Source organism: Nannobrachium achirus (assembly GCF_963921795.1).
Source record: "Nannobrachium achirus genome assembly, chromosome: 21".
Taxonomy (NCBI): domain Eukaryota; kingdom Metazoa; phylum Chordata; class Actinopteri; order Myctophiformes; family Myctophidae; genus Nannobrachium; species Nannobrachium achirus.
Window position 1 is genome coordinate 55,541,790 of NC_137828.1, and position 17,223 is coordinate 55,559,012.

General features: G+C 41.9%; 2 protein-coding genes across 3 annotated transcripts in view; both read left to right on the forward strand.

The window, feature by feature from the left end:
* Positions 1 to 8,075, forward strand: part of cul2 (cullin 2) — a 29,189-nt gene extending 21,114 nt beyond the window's left edge. For both annotated transcript variants that reach the window (XM_080751597.1, XM_080751598.1), the window contains 4 exons: positions 2,099 to 2,301; positions 2,657 to 2,758; positions 2,901 to 3,017; positions 6,864 to 8,075. In XM_080751597.1, coding sequence (XP_080607723.1) covers positions 2,099 to 2,301; positions 2,657 to 2,758; positions 2,901 to 3,017; positions 6,864 to 6,995 — 554 coding nt within the window. In that variant the 3' untranslated portion in view covers positions 6,996 to 8,075. The remainder of the gene's footprint in view (positions 1 to 2,098; positions 2,302 to 2,656; positions 2,759 to 2,900; positions 3,018 to 6,863) is intronic.
* Positions 8,076 to 10,963: 2,888 nt separating this feature from the next.
* Positions 10,964 to 17,223, forward strand: part of LOC308306798 (partitioning defective 3 homolog) — an 806,734-nt gene continuing 800,474 nt past the window's right edge. The window contains exon 1 of the mRNA XM_080751840.1: positions 10,964 to 11,254. Coding sequence (XP_080607966.1) covers positions 11,135 to 11,254 — 120 coding nt within the window. The 5' untranslated portion in view covers positions 10,964 to 11,134. The remainder of the gene's footprint in view (positions 11,255 to 17,223) is intronic.

Here is a 17,223-nt window from a genome sequence, read left to right on the forward strand (position 1 = left end):
TAAGTAAATTGAAATTGTGCCGTATGAGACCTCCATAACCCCAGCTGCTCCACAGAGGAAGCAGCAGTCAGTGGTTTTTCCTTCAACACGTCCACCTGGTAGCGTCTACTAATCTAAAATCACAGAGCACTAAGACTGTGCTAACAACAGTTTCACTCTTCACAGCACACCCCGGCCCCAATCCCCACAAATGCTGCAATTAAAGGATCTACGGCTAAATCCCAGCAAGCAGGATTCCTACAGAGAACATGAGAAGAGAGGCATATTCATTTCTGTGACTTGGCAGGGTGGGGTGGCGGCGGGAGGGGTTCATTTGGTGCTCAGGAATGTGGATGCCACAGCACTGTTCTCATGCTGTACCGCAGGGGTGGGCAACCTTAGGCACGGGTGCCAACATTGGCACAGCAGATGGTGATCATTGGCACACTGGCATAAGTGTGTGAGAGACTGGTTTTCTTTTCAAATTACCGGTAAATATTTAAAAAAGAAAATTGTCTATTACCGGTAAATGAAGTCTCCTCAATGTATTTAAATTCCATCCTGAACATAATGCTACATTCTTTAAAACTCTGAACTCTGACTGGGGAGAGAGACTGGGAGATAGGTGAGGTTATCGAGTATAATGGTCATTATATCCTGAGAAAGTATTTCAAATGAATAAAAATAAAAATGGCTGTTTGCTTGGTGCCATGGCATTGGTCCGAAATCTCATTGTTCCTACATCCATTAGTCAGAATCTGGTGATGTTAACCTGGTGAAAAATACTATGCCTAAACCTAAACCTAACCTCAGTAAAACTATGCCTAAACCTAACCTCAGTAAAACTATGCCTAAACCTAACCCTAAAGTCTAACCCTAACTAAATTCGGACTAATGAGATGTAGGACTAATGAGATTTCGGACTTATGGGCAGTCCCCGTTTGCTTATGGAGTTATATTTTGATGTGTTATCATAATTAAACTTAATATTGATATGGCACACATCAATGCTAGGTATTCCTACCAGTTCCCTTGGCCCAAGGTACTGACGAGGTACTGGGGAGATGTCCCCCAAGCACTGCCCATAATCTAATCATATCATGTGCTTTGATGCAGATGTTGTCAATGATAAAAATGTTTGCTGTTGCCATTAAATCCAAATGGTATTGGCACACATCCTAAAAACTATCAAAAGGAAATGATTGTCTTCCAGGTTTAGGTGCTTTAAGTCAGTGGTTCTCTAACTTTTCGGGCTCAGGTCACCCCTGTAGTGTAAATAACTTTTTAATCCACGGCACCCCTGAATCCCATTGTTACTTTTTAGCACCTTAAATTTATGTCATATTACGGTAACTAAATATGTAAATCTTTCCCCCTAAGATACAGTTTGCCACAAACAAGTTTATTTTTTATTTTTTATAGAGTCCAGAATCAATCATGAAAGGATAGACAAATGTGTCATGAATAAAAATACAAATTGAACAACAATCACCAGGTAAATGTACAATCCACAAAGATAAGTTGAGAGAATATTTATTTCCATAAGCACAGGTTGAAAATGACTTAACATTTAACCACTTGAACCCCACTTGAACGTGTCACGTTGTGGGCTTGTGACTCAGCACCCCTGGACCGTCACGGCACCCACTTTGAGAAACCCTGCTTTAAGTCTTGACTATTCAGCCTCGATAGCCGAAACGTTTGTCATCTTGACGCATACGGAATGCTACAGAAATAAGGACTTTTATTTATGAGTGTGACCTTCCATGTTTTGAATTATATTTATTGGAACAGGTTATTTGGACAATGCACCAGAGTGGTCAGAGCACAGTGGTAGAGAAATGTTTAAGTCTTGAGTTACAGTACATTACATTTAATGGAATTTAGGAGTTTAGCCATCTATAAGACGGTCAGCCAGCGATAATAGACAATCTAAAAGCTCACAAGGTGCAACGCTACAATGTGTTGTGAGATATCGGTAGATCGGCTGTGAAGAACAGCCCAGTAAACTTAATGTATGACACTGAAGGGAGGAGAATAATTAATAGGCTTAGGTCAGGCTTTAACGGCAATGACTAACGGTGGGAACTCCACGCGTTGTGCACCTCCCCTCCACCAGGTGAAGTCAAGATGAACTACCTGTCAAAGCCCTACGTGGCTATGGTGACCACCTACCAAATGGCCGTGCTGCTGGCCTTCAACAACAGCCAAACGGTGGCCTACAAGGAGCTGCAGGACAGCACCCAGATGAACGAGAAGGAGCTACAGAAGACCATCAGGTCCCTGATAGACGTCAAGATGATCAACCACGACTCGGAAAAGGTCAGTGGCTCGGAGGAGGACTTTACTTGTGAGAATCGTTAGGGACACAGGCTGAGTAAATTAAGTTTTAAAAAGGGTTATCTCAAAAGGCAGGTTTTGTCTAGGTGTGTTTAGGGGCATAGGTGCCAGCTTTATCATATAATCCCAGAAAGGGTAGTTGGTTGGAACGGAAGTCTACATATCTATATTACTTAATTATGCAAGAGAAATATAAAACATGCCCCTCAATCAAGCCATAGTATTGTAATATACTGTATGTGAAAGTACAATGAAGATGTAAAACGGCAAAAGCATTGCATCGCTTTTTAGACGGCCGTGCAGTTTTACAAATCTCATCTTTTGATTTTGCCCACAGGAGGAAATAGAGGCAGAGTCCACGTTTTCATTAAATATGAGCTTCACTAGTAAAAGGACGAAGTTCAAGATCACAACGTCGATGCAGAAAGACACGCCACAGGTGAGATTTGTGAGCTAACATTTGTCCTCCCTCCCTCCCTTCACAAACCCCCTCTGCCCTAACGCTAACGACACCTGCATGTTTGTTTATGGTTCTCATCTGCTTGTCTCTTGTCTTAATTTATTCATCGCATTTGTTTCAGGAAATGGAGCAGACGAGGAGCGCTGTAGACGAGGACCGCAAAATGTATTTACAAGCTGCTATAGTGAGAATCATGAAAGCTCGCAAAGTGCTGCGACACAACGCCCTCATCCAAGAGGTGGGTGGAGGCCTTGTCTCCTTTTATAGTGCTTCCTTAAGCACAGCACAAATATAGTGTCCTTCACTTTCCTGGACAAATAGCCTGTGTTCTTGATAATTTGATGGGGGGTGGGGGGGCTGTCACGATGTGTGTGTGTGTGTGTGTGTGTGTGTGTGTGTGTGTGTGTGTGTGTGTGTGTGTGTGTGTGTGTGTGTGTGTGTGTGTGTGTGTGTGTGTGTGTGTGTGTGTGTGTGTGTGTGTGTGTGTGTGTGTGTGTGTGTGTCCGCTCGCTGGTTGAATTCCCTTGTGTTGAAGTAAGGCTACAGTGACAGAAACACGTGTCAGGAATGAATGTCTCTCTGGGGGAACCGTGTCAGAACTTGCCTGCCCCAGCTTCCCTGGAAATGTCCTGCACCTTGCTCTCAGCTGACTGCTCCAATACACACAAAAGCACGCACACACATTACATGCACAAACAAATGCACAAGTTCTTAGATGTTCCAGAAGTATGCCCTTAACACACACACACACACACACACACACACACACACACACACACACACAGTACACAACGCTCTTATCTTTTAACCCCATATCCCTTTACTCTTGGTGCACTTATGCAATAAGCGGTGATTTGTTACGGGGAGGCCTACAGCATGGGGGTGTGTCTGTTTTCCTAGCCAAGACAAGCAAGGCTTTGCTCACCTTCAAAAAAGTCAGGTGTGTCAGATAGGACCATGGGAGTATCGACGCGGCAGAAAAAACTCCCACTGTACATGTTCAAATCTTCAAGTCAAATGAAAAAAAAAGTCAGAAAAAGAAAATCGGTCATGAGACCTTCATCAGGTTGTCTTAAAGGACGATTTCACCTCTGGGACAAGCAGATCTTATTTTATTGTTATTTGGGACACGATCAACACAGTCCTGAGTTATCTTTTGTGTTCAATCTGTAAAAATGCATCATATGATGCTTTGTAGCATGCTGAAATACTAGAATATCTAAAAACACAGATTGAACACAAAAAATAACTCAGGATTGTGTTGATTGTGTCCCAAACAACAATAAAATAAGATCTGGTTGTCCCAGAGGTGAAATGGTCCTTTAAGAAATGAAATGATGCTTCTGAGGGTCCCTTGAACAAAATATTTTGAGTCGGCGGGGAATGTGCTTGACATGAAAAAGTTTGAGCACCACTGATAGAACCCAGCAGCTCCCATAGCATAGAGTGGAGCCTATAAGCCTATCGATTTTACACTATTTGTTGCAGTCAAAAGTGATTTATTTTTTCATGAATGTGTTACTATTTGTCATTACAAACACATTCATGCCTTGGTTGTCCCACACAAGCCACGAAATCTCATAAATCATGTTTTGGGGTAAGCATTCGGCACAACTGCCAATCAAAGTGACTGTACTGACCAATCACAGGGCATCTTTTCCTGGACTTAGTAAAACATATAAAAGCATAACATCTGTTTAGCAGAGTGTGATGGCTTTTTTGGGACAACTAAGGCATGGATGTGTTTGTAATGACAACTAGTTACTACTTATATGCTCCACTCTATGCTATGAGAGATGCTGGGGAAACTGGACAACAGGGGTATTTGTGCCTAATAGACCCCATGTTTTGGATCAATATAAGTAGGAAAATGAGCCTAGAAGTGATTTAGGGCGGAGTTGTCCTTTAAGATCACCTGATGAAGGTGTTCGGACTGAAACGTTGTTTCAAATTAATAAAATAATCTGACTTTCCACCACCTTCAGCATACCTGCCCCCCGTTCCCACATCAACATTCCTGATGTCTCTCACTGTTGAGAGATTGGGGAATTAGCCCTTCGCTATGCCCCTCCTAAAGCCGTCCTTGTCCAATGCCAAGTTAGCAACAGGTTACTAACGCAGCTGACTTGGCAAGCTGCCATGGCGGCGCGCATCGCTGTACCGCGAGTCTGGCTGCTAGATAGAGATGGGATTTATGGTTCTCTGAAGTGAACCGGATCTCTGAGATCCGTTCCTTTCAAAGAGCCGTTCAAAAGACTGCCTCATTTTAGTTACTGGTTACTTTGTAGATTTTGATTATGATTGTAAATCACTTCCACCCAAATAGGCCTATACATTTTTGCCATTGGATACATTTCTGGCATTTGAAAATAGGTGATCTACAAGCTCACAATGTGTCACGTTGCAATGCATTGTGAGCTTGTAGATCAGCTATTTGCAAATGATTTTTCTACATTTTACTCATTGGAAAACCTGTGAAACAGGACATTCTGCATAATGAGTAGGCCTACGTTCTAATATTGGTAGGCTACTTTAAGTACATTTTGATACCAATACTATTTTACTTTTACTCAAGTACATACATTCCAAACTTGATTGCAGTATTGATATGTTTACCTAAGTAAAGAAATGTATTACTTTTCCCAACACTGTTCATTAGAAAGGAACGGCTCCCTACTGTGAACCGAATCATATCGTTCATTTCAAAGAGCCGTTCAAAAGACTCGATTCGTTCGCGAACGTCCCACCCACTCGCTTCCGTGTCACAAACACTGAAACAAAAACAGAACGGATTGCACTGACCTACACAAACCCACAGGAATAATTTAGGAGCACTTCATGAGAAAATATAACTGGTAACACTTGTGTACTGTATGTTAATCTGACTTTAGTATAGGCTATTGTTTTCTTCCTAGACGTGCGTTTGAGGCAGGTTAGTCTGCAGCTGGGTGCTATTGCTGCACGCCGCCATGGCAGCTTGCCAAGGCACCCGCCTTAGTAACCTGTCGCTAAACGTGGCATTGGGCAAGCACGGGTTTAGGAGGGGCATAGCGAAGGGCTAATTAGCAGTGCCTGTTGCCTGGGGGAACTGAACAACTGATTTTATTTCTGGAGCCTTGATGTGTTTCTGATATGCAATCACTAGCCTTGCATGGCAACAAATCCAGATGAAAACAGGCTATTACTTCAGACGTGCCTGTTCAGAAACATCTTCCATGACATCTTTAAGTCTCGGATATTTCATATGAAAACAAAGGTTAAACTAAAAGCCTCAGTCTGTGATTTATTCACCTGGTTGGCTGTATGTAGAACAGCAGGAACTGTTACTCAACAAAATAAATAAGGGATAACGTCTGGCTGAGCGGTCGTTATCGAGAAATAAAATCCCGACAGGCTGATTATCAGACTGAAGGGATTTTTATTTCTCGATAACGACCGCTCAGCCAGACGTTGGCCCGTTTATTACACGCCTACTCAATAAAATTAATAATTTGACTCAAAACTAAAAACAAAACAAAGTATTTCCTTGTTTACACCACTGAAAGTATTCCACAAGTGTTGCGCTGGGTGTCCCCCCAGCGCCTTGGAAAATAAGGAAGTGTCGGTCAAATAGAATCCATTTTCTGTTAATGCATCGTCTATTTCTTCAAATATTTTTTTAAACATTCTTGAGAGCAATGTTTAGTTGTAAATTACACTGTGTGTTTGTTTACATGGCTCTCATGTTGGATACGGCACGAAATTCACACAGTGCAGCCTGAGTGCAGCAGGTGCTCTGAGCCTTTGATTAGGCATCGGTCTGTTATAGTGCGGAGCGGTCATTGAACAGAAACAATTCACAGTCAGCTGATTTCAGCGATTGACCAATCAGAATCAAGCGTTCAACCAAGACGTGTAATTGTACATATTGTGTTAATTATTTTGGAAACAAAGCGGGAGGAGGCTTCCTTTCACACTGATTCACAAATCACAAATTAGGACTTGGCCATACAGTACAAACTTTTTCAGGCATGAGATTTTATTTAGCTTTAACCCATGCCTAACTATTCCTTGCTTTTCTTTCCCCCCCCCCTCACGGTCACAGGTCATCAACCAGTCCAAAGCCAGGTTCAACCCCAGCATCAGCATGATCAAGAAGTGCATCGAGGTTCTTATCGACAAGCAGTACATCGAGCGGAGCCAGAGCTCGTCAGACGAGTACAGCTACGTGGCGTGAAAGAAGAAAAAAAACGAAACTGGCCAGGAGCGTCCAACAACTCCACTGACATCCACCCACCCCCCCACTCACCCAACCACCCGCTGGTCGGCTTGACTAACCGGCCGGGTGGCCCTGCGCAGGTTTAAAACGTAATAAAAAAAAGACAGAACAACAACATAAAACAGACTCATTCATCCATTTTAGTTTTGGACCGTCGCTTGCTGCCGTCGACGGACCCGATGCAGGAGTGTCTCTCCCCCGCCTGTCTGCGGAAAGAAGCTTAAAGGGGAAGACCACCCATTTTCAATATTGAACTATGTCATTAATATACCTTAGAGGAGTTGTATCCCCCTTCTGTGTTGCCTAGAACTGGAAGATTGATTTTGGGGTGTGTATTGTAAAGTACAACTTTATGACATCACACTGTTGTACTTTACAATACAAACCTACAATACAAACCCCAAAATCAATCTTCCAGTTCTAGGCAACACAGAAGGGGGGGAACTTTTTTTCTATTTCCAGACAACTCCTCTAAGTTATATTAATGACTTTAATGAGTTCAATATTGAAAATGGGTGGTTTTCCCCTTTAATGAGAAAAAAAGGGTCACAGTGTCACATTTAGATAGCCCCCCCTCTCTCCACAGCAGACACCCCCCCCCCCTTCAGATTTTATACTGTTGTTTACAACATCACCAGTGCCACGCACCTGTGCGTCAATGAAAGAAAAATGAGATGCCTATATCGATATTTGAGGGGAAAGAGTGGCTAAATGCATTTGCTGAAACCCTACAAAAAGATATATATATATGAGAAAGGAGCGTTGCGCTGTGACATCGATGACCGACTGTGGGTGGCTCGACATTATAAATCCCATGGCTTTCTTTTCTCATGTTTGCAGTTGTTGTGAGAAAATAATTTCTCCTTTTCTTTTTAAATGTACTGAGGTTAGAAACAAAACATATTGTAATAAAACTGATATACCGATTGTTGTATCTACTTTAAAAAATGTAAAGGAAATTAAATCAGTTGAGGTGACAAACATGATCCTGCTGCTTGTCAAATAAATAAATAAAAACACTGAGGAGTTTTATGTAAAGATCCGTCACATGTGTCTGTTTGAATAGCTGACCTTTTACATTGAGTTATTGTACTCATAGTCTGTCAGGACTCTTCATGTACATATCGTTTTACCTATGCTATAAATAGTCCTGTAAGAAAGTACATTTTTTAATTCTCCTGTCTCTCTTTTGCAACAGCATTACTGCTCATTACCTCCAGGGGGAGTGTCTGATGTGGGTTCATTGCAACTATAGTGAAATTGGTCTCTGTAGTCTAGGACTAGCCTTGCTGGAGCTAGATATCATCCCCACACATGTTAAAACCTATGGTTAAAACATGGAGGTTACTAGTTAGCTGCATTAGTATATAGGCTGGCTCCAGGCTAGTCTAGGACCACAAGTAGCCTGTACTGATGGTTTTACCTTATGTAATGTAACAGTTGCTGTAGATGTGATGTGATATGATATAGTACTTTATGTCAGCTGAATGCAGGTAACCAGTGGTGTAAAGTAACTAAGTGCAGATAACCAGTGGTGTTAAGTAATTAATTACATTTATGTAAGTCTACTGAAGTTCAATTTTGAGGTATTTGTACTTGAGTATTTCCAATTTCCAATACTGTTACTTCTACTCCACTACATCTCAGAGGCAAATAGTGTACTTTCCACTAAATGTATTTGAAAACTTTCTAAAGTTTCTAGTTACTTTGTAGATTTTGATTAATGGTTAATATTACAAAACACACTAACCCTAACCTCAGTAAAACAATGCCTAAACCTAACCCTAACCTCAGTAAAGCTATGCCTAAACCTAACCTCAGTAAAACTATGCCTAAACCTAACCCTAACCGTGGTCAGACCAAAGGGGGGTCGAACCAAAGGGCAGTCCCCATGGGCCATGACTGTGACCGAGTATTTCTACATTGTAGTTTTGATACTTTTACTTTAGTAAAAAATGTGAGTACTTTTTAGACCACTGCAGGTGAATGCAGCATGCAGGTGACCTGATGATGGGATTAACACAAAGAGAAAGAAAAACATTGCTGGCCAGTAGTGCCACAGAGAATTAAAGGAGTAGTTCACACCCAACATGACTTTTTTTTCTATTGATTACTCATGCCATGGAGAGTGGAGTTCAATAATATTTTTTGGTTTTTGTCACATTCCTAAGACAAAAATGTGATAACAATAAATGTTCCCCCATTGATTCCGGATGGTGACCCGTTTCGAAACGGGTCACCATCCGGAATCAATGGGGGAAAATGTACTCGAATCAAATTTTTGTCTTAGGAATGTGACAAAAACCAAAAAATATTATTGAACTCCACTCTCCATGGCATGAGTAATCAATAGAAAAAAAGTCATTTTGGGGGTGAACTACTCCTTTAACTCACAAAAACACCCACATATCTACGTCAACATGATGACATCAAGGCAAGCGTTCCCTTATGTAATAATTTCGACCTGACCCAGCCTATGATCTGCCATAACGATAATTTACCAAGAAGTGACCCTGACGTGATTTGAACACGCAACCTTCTGATCTGGAGTCAGACGCGCTACCATTGCGCCACAGAGCCTCACAGAAGCACTCCGTGGGGTTTTGGATATTAGGCTATAACGTTTTTTTTTGGGGGGGGGGGGGGGGGCTCAGAGTCCCTCTTGTTTGAACGTCTACTAACTGCTTTGATCTTTTCAGATTACTGATTCATTAGAATTGGGTAGTTGTACTTTGTTTTAACACAAAAAGAAAGAAAATCATTGCTAACCAGTAGTTCCACAGAGTGTAAATTGATGTAAAATACATGTGTTGACAGAGACTTCGTGGCGCAACGGTAGCGCGTCTGACTCCAGATCAGAAGGTTGCGTGTTCAAATCACGTCGGGGTCACATCTTTGTTATTCATCATTACATCATGAAAAATCAAAGGCTTGATGTCAAGTCGAAATGATAACATATCAGTGACTCGCTTGATGTCACGCATAATCCAAATCGCTCCATTATTCCCATTGAAATCAATGAAATGCATTGGCAGAATACACCTTCGTGCCCTAAAAGTACAACGTTATCAGTTATGAAATTTACTTGAGAATAAATAGTACTGAAATATCAAAATATACTTAAAAGTAAAAGTAGGCTACTCATTGTGCAGAAGGTCCCAGTTTTCAAATATAAAATCATTTGAAAATACGCAGATTAACAATAAGCTCACAAAATATTTTTCAAATTGTAAAAAGTAGGCCTATACAAGTATGAAGTGGTTTTGTGAATCAAAATCTACAAAGTCACTATAGTATATATCGAAGAATTATAGTGGAGACAAAATTGTATTTGCCTCTGTCTGAGATGTAGTCGAGTAGAAGTTAAAAAGTTGCTGAAATTGTAAAAGTAAAGTAAAGTAAAATAAATACCTAAAAATGGTACTTTTCGCGCCGCGTTGTGAGCTTGTAGATCAGTACCTAAACATGTTTTAATTCATGGCATTTCTTTGATTTCTTTTATTTATTCATGAAATTATTTTTTTTGGGGGGGGGGGGGGGGGGGGGATCGTGGAATTCGTGTTTTATTTTATGAGAAATTTAGCTTTTTGGGAATGTTTTTGGAAAATGTTTTGAAATAAATAATAATTAAAACAAAATGTAGAAAACCCAAACACATGGGTCCCGACCCACTGTTTGGGAAACAGTGCACCACTGGTGCTTGCTGTAACATGTGGGTAGTATCTTTCTCTCTCTCTCTCTCTCTCTCTCTCCAGTGGAAGTTTCTTCCCACCAGTGAGTCACTATAGGCACTGCATGGGAGACTAGACGCCACCCAGCAGATCTATAACACTGGATCCCACGCTGGCTTCTCCAACTCCGAGGCGAGGATCCTCACACAACTACTGACACATCCACAGTCCACGAAGACCCACCCGGCAGGTGGTGGTCCGCTGGTCCCCGGTACCGATCCGACTCCGAGCCGAGCCGACGAGGGATTTATTTATGGGAATGTTATTTTTTGTCACTCTTTTTTTGGTGGGATGTTTCTTCTTTCTTTCTGATTGGGATTACAAAGTAGCCCGGAGTGGAATTACAAAGTAAAGCGAGACCGAGAGATGAAAGTGACGGTGTGTTTCGGGAGGACCCGGGTGGTCGTTCCGTGTGGAAATGGGAATATAAAAGTTCACAGCCTCATCGAGCAGGCTGCCATGAGATATAAGAAGGCGATCGCCAAGGTAAGTCTGTCTGTGTGTGTAATGTGTACTAAAGCTGCTCCTTTCGGATTCGGAACCTCTACCTCCACTTTAAATCTCCGAGATGAGGTTCCTCGGCATTACCTGCCCAAATGACATTTCCCCGGCGAATGTTCGCCACGCTTACATGATTCGTACCTTTATCACACACCGTATCCAAAAAGTAAAGGTCGTTTTAGCGTCTCTCAGATGTATAGCTTTTGGGCGGTGGAGAAAATCTAAACGATGGGTTGAAAGCGTTTAAATCGCTGTTTTAGTCAGCCTGGTGCCAGTTTTCTCTCACCGACCGCTAGGCGCCGACATTTTTCTGGGAACACAGTTCAGCGGTCAGTCACACATGCGCATTACTGCTTCCGTAAATTTGCATTGGGGAAAAACTGGCCCCAGGGTGACTAAAAACAGCGATTTAAACGCTTGTTTCAAAACATCACTTAGATTTTTTCCACCGCTCAAAAGCTATACACCTGAGAGACGCTAAAACGACCTTTACTTTTTGGATACGATGTGTGGTAAAGATAAGAATCATGTAAGCGTGGCGAACATTAGCCGGAGACAGCTGACGCCGAGGAACCTATGGCTGTGTGTGCACGGGGCTGTGTGAGAGCGGAGCTGCACACTATTATTCTATTCCTCAACATGGCGCTTTTCTTGGAGTTAAGACGAGGAGCGCGTAAACTGTCACCTATTATTGTGATCGAATCGATCTGACTGAAGTGCACAATCCCCGTGTTGCTTGTTGTGACTGTGACACAACTGTTATTCTGTTGTAAACACGATTCAATCACGGAGAACGTTTGCCTGCTTTGCTACTTGTGTCTGTAGGATATTCGGTTGCAAAACGAGACTGGTACAACTGAACTTATAAGTAACAGTGTCATGCTATATGCTGGACTGTACAGTATACTTATGGCGTGTGCAGTTTTTAGAACATACTCGGCTGCTTTGATCAAACAGATTGGCGCTAAATACGCTGCTGTTCCACTGTTATAAAACTTCTCACTGCGGAAGCGTGGCTGGTATTCCAAAGGAGGTGTGTGTGTGTGTGTGTGTGTGTGTGTGTGTGTGTGTGTGTGTGTGTGTGTGTGTGTGTGTGTGTGTGTGTGTGTGTGTGTGTGCGTGTGCGTGTGCGCGCGCGCGCGGTGGTGGGATGCACGTACCTGCACGTACCTGCTTCTTCCTGTGGGTGTGTTTGAGAAATAGCCTGTCAGTCCCAAGACTACTACTAGATAATAACTAGATTTATAACTGTCTGTCAGTCTGTCTCACTGTTTCCCAAACACTGGATCTGGACACATTTTATGGGTCCCTTAATTTTTGTTTTCCTACATTTAGTTTTTAATTATTGTTATTTCAAAACATAAAAATCAATGATTTTTCTATGTAATTTAATTAATACATGGATACAAATAAATTCCTTCAATTAGAAAACAAATGTTTAAGAAGTAGTGAAAATTGCTGTGAAGCGCGTTGTTGATATCCTGTTTTCACTATTTTGGGTCCCTGGTAAATGTCTAATTTCTCTTTTGGGTCACGGGAGTTTGGGAATCACTGGTCTAACGTTTTGGACAAAATGGTAGTTGTGAACTTGTGGCACACATCATTGCAGTTCGAAAGGTTATTATGTCAAATGCACAGCGGTGTTGTAATGAAGTCCTTGTTTCAGTTTAAATAGGTCTTGACGAGGACACTGGTTGAGTTTCCCTTTGTGGCTTGTTGTTAATCTGCTGTGCAGTGCATTAAAGCATACAATCAGTAATGAGTGAGTTGAGTGTGGGGTCCCGAGCCACAGGTTGAGAACCACAGCAGGGTGATATTACTATTGGAGTCACGTCACACACACTACAACTCCTCATGGCGTTACATACCTCGGCAAACCAATGCTCATTATGTTGCCAAGCTGTTTCCTTTCAGGGTTTCAGCTCGGTAAAGTGCCCAAGCTTTTGGTTTAAATGTATTCAGAGTGTTTGGACTCAAGTGTATCGCTAACGGAGCAAAGAGGGTTGTGTGTGTGTGTGTGTGTGTGTGTGTGTGTGTGTGTGTGTGTGTGTGTGTGTGTGTGTGTGTTGCGTGCGTGCATGCGTGCGTACGTGTGCGTGCGTGTGCGTGTGCGTGCGTGTGCGTGAGTGTGCATGCGTGCAGTGGTGTAAAGTAACCAGACACAACACAACTTTATTTTTATCCCACGATTTTGTAACCCATTTTTAAAGGAGTAGTTCACCCCCAAAATGACTTTTTTTCTATTGATTACTCAGGCCATGGAGAGTAGAGTTCAATAATATTTTTTGGTTTTTGTCACATTCCAAAGACAAAATTTTGATTCGAGTAAATTTACCCCCATTGATTCCGGATGGTGACCCGTTTCGAAACGGGTCACCATCCGGAATCAATGGGGGTAAATTTATTGTTATCACATTTTTGTCTTAGGAATGCGACAAAAACCAAAAAATATTATTGAAATCTACTCTCCATGGCCTGAGTAATCAATAGAAAAAAAGTCATTTTGGGGGTGAACTACTCCTTTAAGCTGAACTGAGCTCATGCTTGCTTCAGTGCATGAGGAGTGAGCAGGCCGCTTCTTTTCACCTGACAGGGGGGAGTTTCCCTGGTTAGACGTAGCACGTGGAAGGAAGTGGGGGCTGGGCAGGTGTGGTTCAGTTGTAGCCAGTTTTATCACTGAAGTCAAACAATGACACACTAACATAGGTCAACATTAACACTCACTCACTCACTCACTCTTGAAAAGCTCTTCCTCCCTGAGTGCACAGTTGCACACACATCCGATCATGTGCGCAGTCTGCGCACACTTGTTCACTTCCACGGTGGTGTGCATGGTTTTCCATGGTTCAGCAGAATGGAGGCGGCTGCTCCATTGATCCATGGAGTGGTACTGTAAGTGTAGCTTTAACCCCCAGGAGGCCTCTTGTCTTGGCTCTCAACCCAGTCCAGCACCATTGCAGACAAGCCTAGGTATTTTGGACAAGTCCATCACAGCTTAGTTTATGGAGCAGTGTTTCCCAAACAGTGGGTCACGGACACATTTGCATGGCTTGTGAGTAAATATGTATATATATACTTTTTTTTTCTTTATTTCTTCTTTTTTTCATTTCCTACATATATTTTTTTATTATATTAATACAAAAATCCAAAAGAACTTCATATAAAAATAAAAAAGATAAACCTTTAAGGAATAGGCCTAGTGAAAATAGCTGATCAAGTCACAACGCTTGTAGATCTGCTATTTTCACGAGTTTGGGTCCCATGGAAGACATCAAATTCCCCTTTTAGGTCTCGAGCTAAAACCTTGGGGAACCTCTGGCTTAGAGTTAGAGGCCTTTCGGTCACACACTTTGGGTTCGGCCTTGCCATGCAAATGTAGCCTTTGTTAACGTGATGTGGCTCTTTAGTTTTTTACACTGAAAAATATATTCCCTCTGCTGACAGCGTTGCGCCGATTGCTGTTTCACTGTCAACCTTCTGTCTGAGGTATTGTCTGAACCTCTTGAACCCCATTGCCCCCGCCGGCGAGGGGCAAAAGGTTTTGACCTCTGAACAGCAGTCAATAAATGTCAATAAATCAATAGAGACCAAATCAAACTACAATTTCATTGTTGATTATTGTTACAGTGGGCCTGCAGCATAGTAATCAGCTGCCATTTTACTTTTCATCCATACATTACTCATATTACTGTATTATTACAACTTTTTTTTACTTACTCGTTTTTATAATTTTTCACCCTATACTTTAACATTATTAATATTACAGCACTACTCTCACTAAAACATCTGTAGAGTTTACATAGTTTGGAATATATTCATACAATTTTGCCTATCGATAGATGGTGAACAATTTCTCTATTCACTATATCCACCTGTTTCCGCGGGAGTTTACTGGAGATTATTTGGACCACACTTCTGGTTTAACAGCAGACATACAAGCTCACGTCGTGTCGCAGATGCAGCCCGTTGTGAGCTTGTAAATCACACTCGGCTGCGGCGCCGGAAGCTCGGTACAATGTCTGCGCAATGCACTATGGGGCGTTGGAAACCCGTGGATATGTTTTCAATGAAGTCTTGAGGCTCATTCACTATTCAGAAGGCAAAATTTCAATCATCTTTTCTAGATAAGTGATCACAGCAGGACAATTTGGTAAGAGAAACGTGATGTTTTACACTGCATTTGTGAATTTTCAGGGGTTAGCTGACATTTGGTGGTTCAAGAGTAGCCACAATCATTGTAGTGTTGTGCCCACAACTGTTCCAATTTGGGCATACATTTTAGGCAGATTTTTCCCCTGGACCCCCCTGGGGCTTAAGAGGTTTTTAATATATTCTTCATTCTCTGTTATGTTGCCCGTATCACTGTAGTGTAGATTGTAGAACAGTTTCAGAGGAACCATAAGGAATATCCTAACTCCTGTATGCTGTGCTTGAACGGGCAGAATGTTGAAGACACGGAAACGTTACATCATAAGCACTCTACTGATTCCCTGCTTGAATGAAGAACTCATCTCTTAATTAATTATTAAACATCTGCTCCTATGCTGCTACCTTCTTGCACGTACTACTACTTGCTACTGTCTGGTTTGACACGTTATTTCACGGCCTCACACATCTGTTATACTTTTAAACAGCACAGTACACCAGTAAGACAACCTAACGGGGCATGTGCAGACTAGGATATAGCCCCATATATGGAGATATAGCACCATATGGAGATCCCTGATGTCATCAATATCATCCCAGCTCAGCAGAAGGATATAGAATATAGCCCCATACATGGGGATAACTGACATATTGGTACTCCATATGTGGAGCTACCCAACACATCTTATTGACCTCATGGACTCCATATTTGGACCAGGACGATCCTTAGCTCCATATATGGAGCCGGCAAAGACATTTATTGCTGGCATCAGTCTAATTTAGAACTCCATATATGACATAGCTGACATATCGTGACATCAGTGAGATGTGACGAGCACACAGCCAAGCACTATATACTGTAGAGGGTGCAGGCGCTCAGATGCAAGCAGTATTCAGTGTGACGTCAGAAGAGTGACAAAGAAGAGTGACAAATTAATGATGGATTTTGAGTGACAAATTAATAAGGGATTTTGAGTGACGAGAAGAGGGACAAAATAATGAGGGATTTTGAGTGTCAAATTAATGAGGGATTTTGAGTGACGGATCTGGTGGCTTTCATACTATCTAAGTCGCAAAAATCACAATGAGCTTTATTGTCACTAGAGAACTATAATTGTCACAGGTTTACACATGTGTAAAGAAGAAGAAGTGGGTGACGTTATTTTTTTCATCATTTTGTAGTTTGTCCACGAGAATAGAGAAGACAGAGGTAGCGTGAGAGCAGCCAGGAGAGAAAACGGGGTAAAAGGGCATGATTGAAACAGGTTAAATAATCGAAAATTGTATTTATACACAGGTAGCGAATGTAATAGCAGCAGGTACATGTACATGATCTACTTTAGAACATTAGGCTCGTCGTGTACATGTTATTTTCTTTTTAGATACATTACTCATCGCGACATGTTGTGAGGTTGTAGATCGGCTATTTTCAAATATCCGATGCGTGGCTTTTAAAGTGCTCAGGAGGTCTAGTGGCTTCTTTTGGGCTTGTTTTCATAGACCCGGTTGCTTGTTTCTCTCGCAAAACCTGGCAGTCAGTCGCCCCCACATCCACACCAAACCATTTGAAGCAGGTGCTGGACAAAAGGAAGACAATCATGAAAGGAGGAGGTCTGCACAGTGCACACTGCAGTTCCCTTAAGTGCAAGTCCGAGTTGAAATAAAGGCTATTATGATGATACATCCAACAGTGTGTGGATTTCAGAGAAGTAACAATTATTCCTTTGTGAGCCAAGGAATACTTGTTGCATCTGTTGTGCAGGTGCTGTTGCATTTCTGGTCGCTTGCAACATTGGTCGGTTTATGAA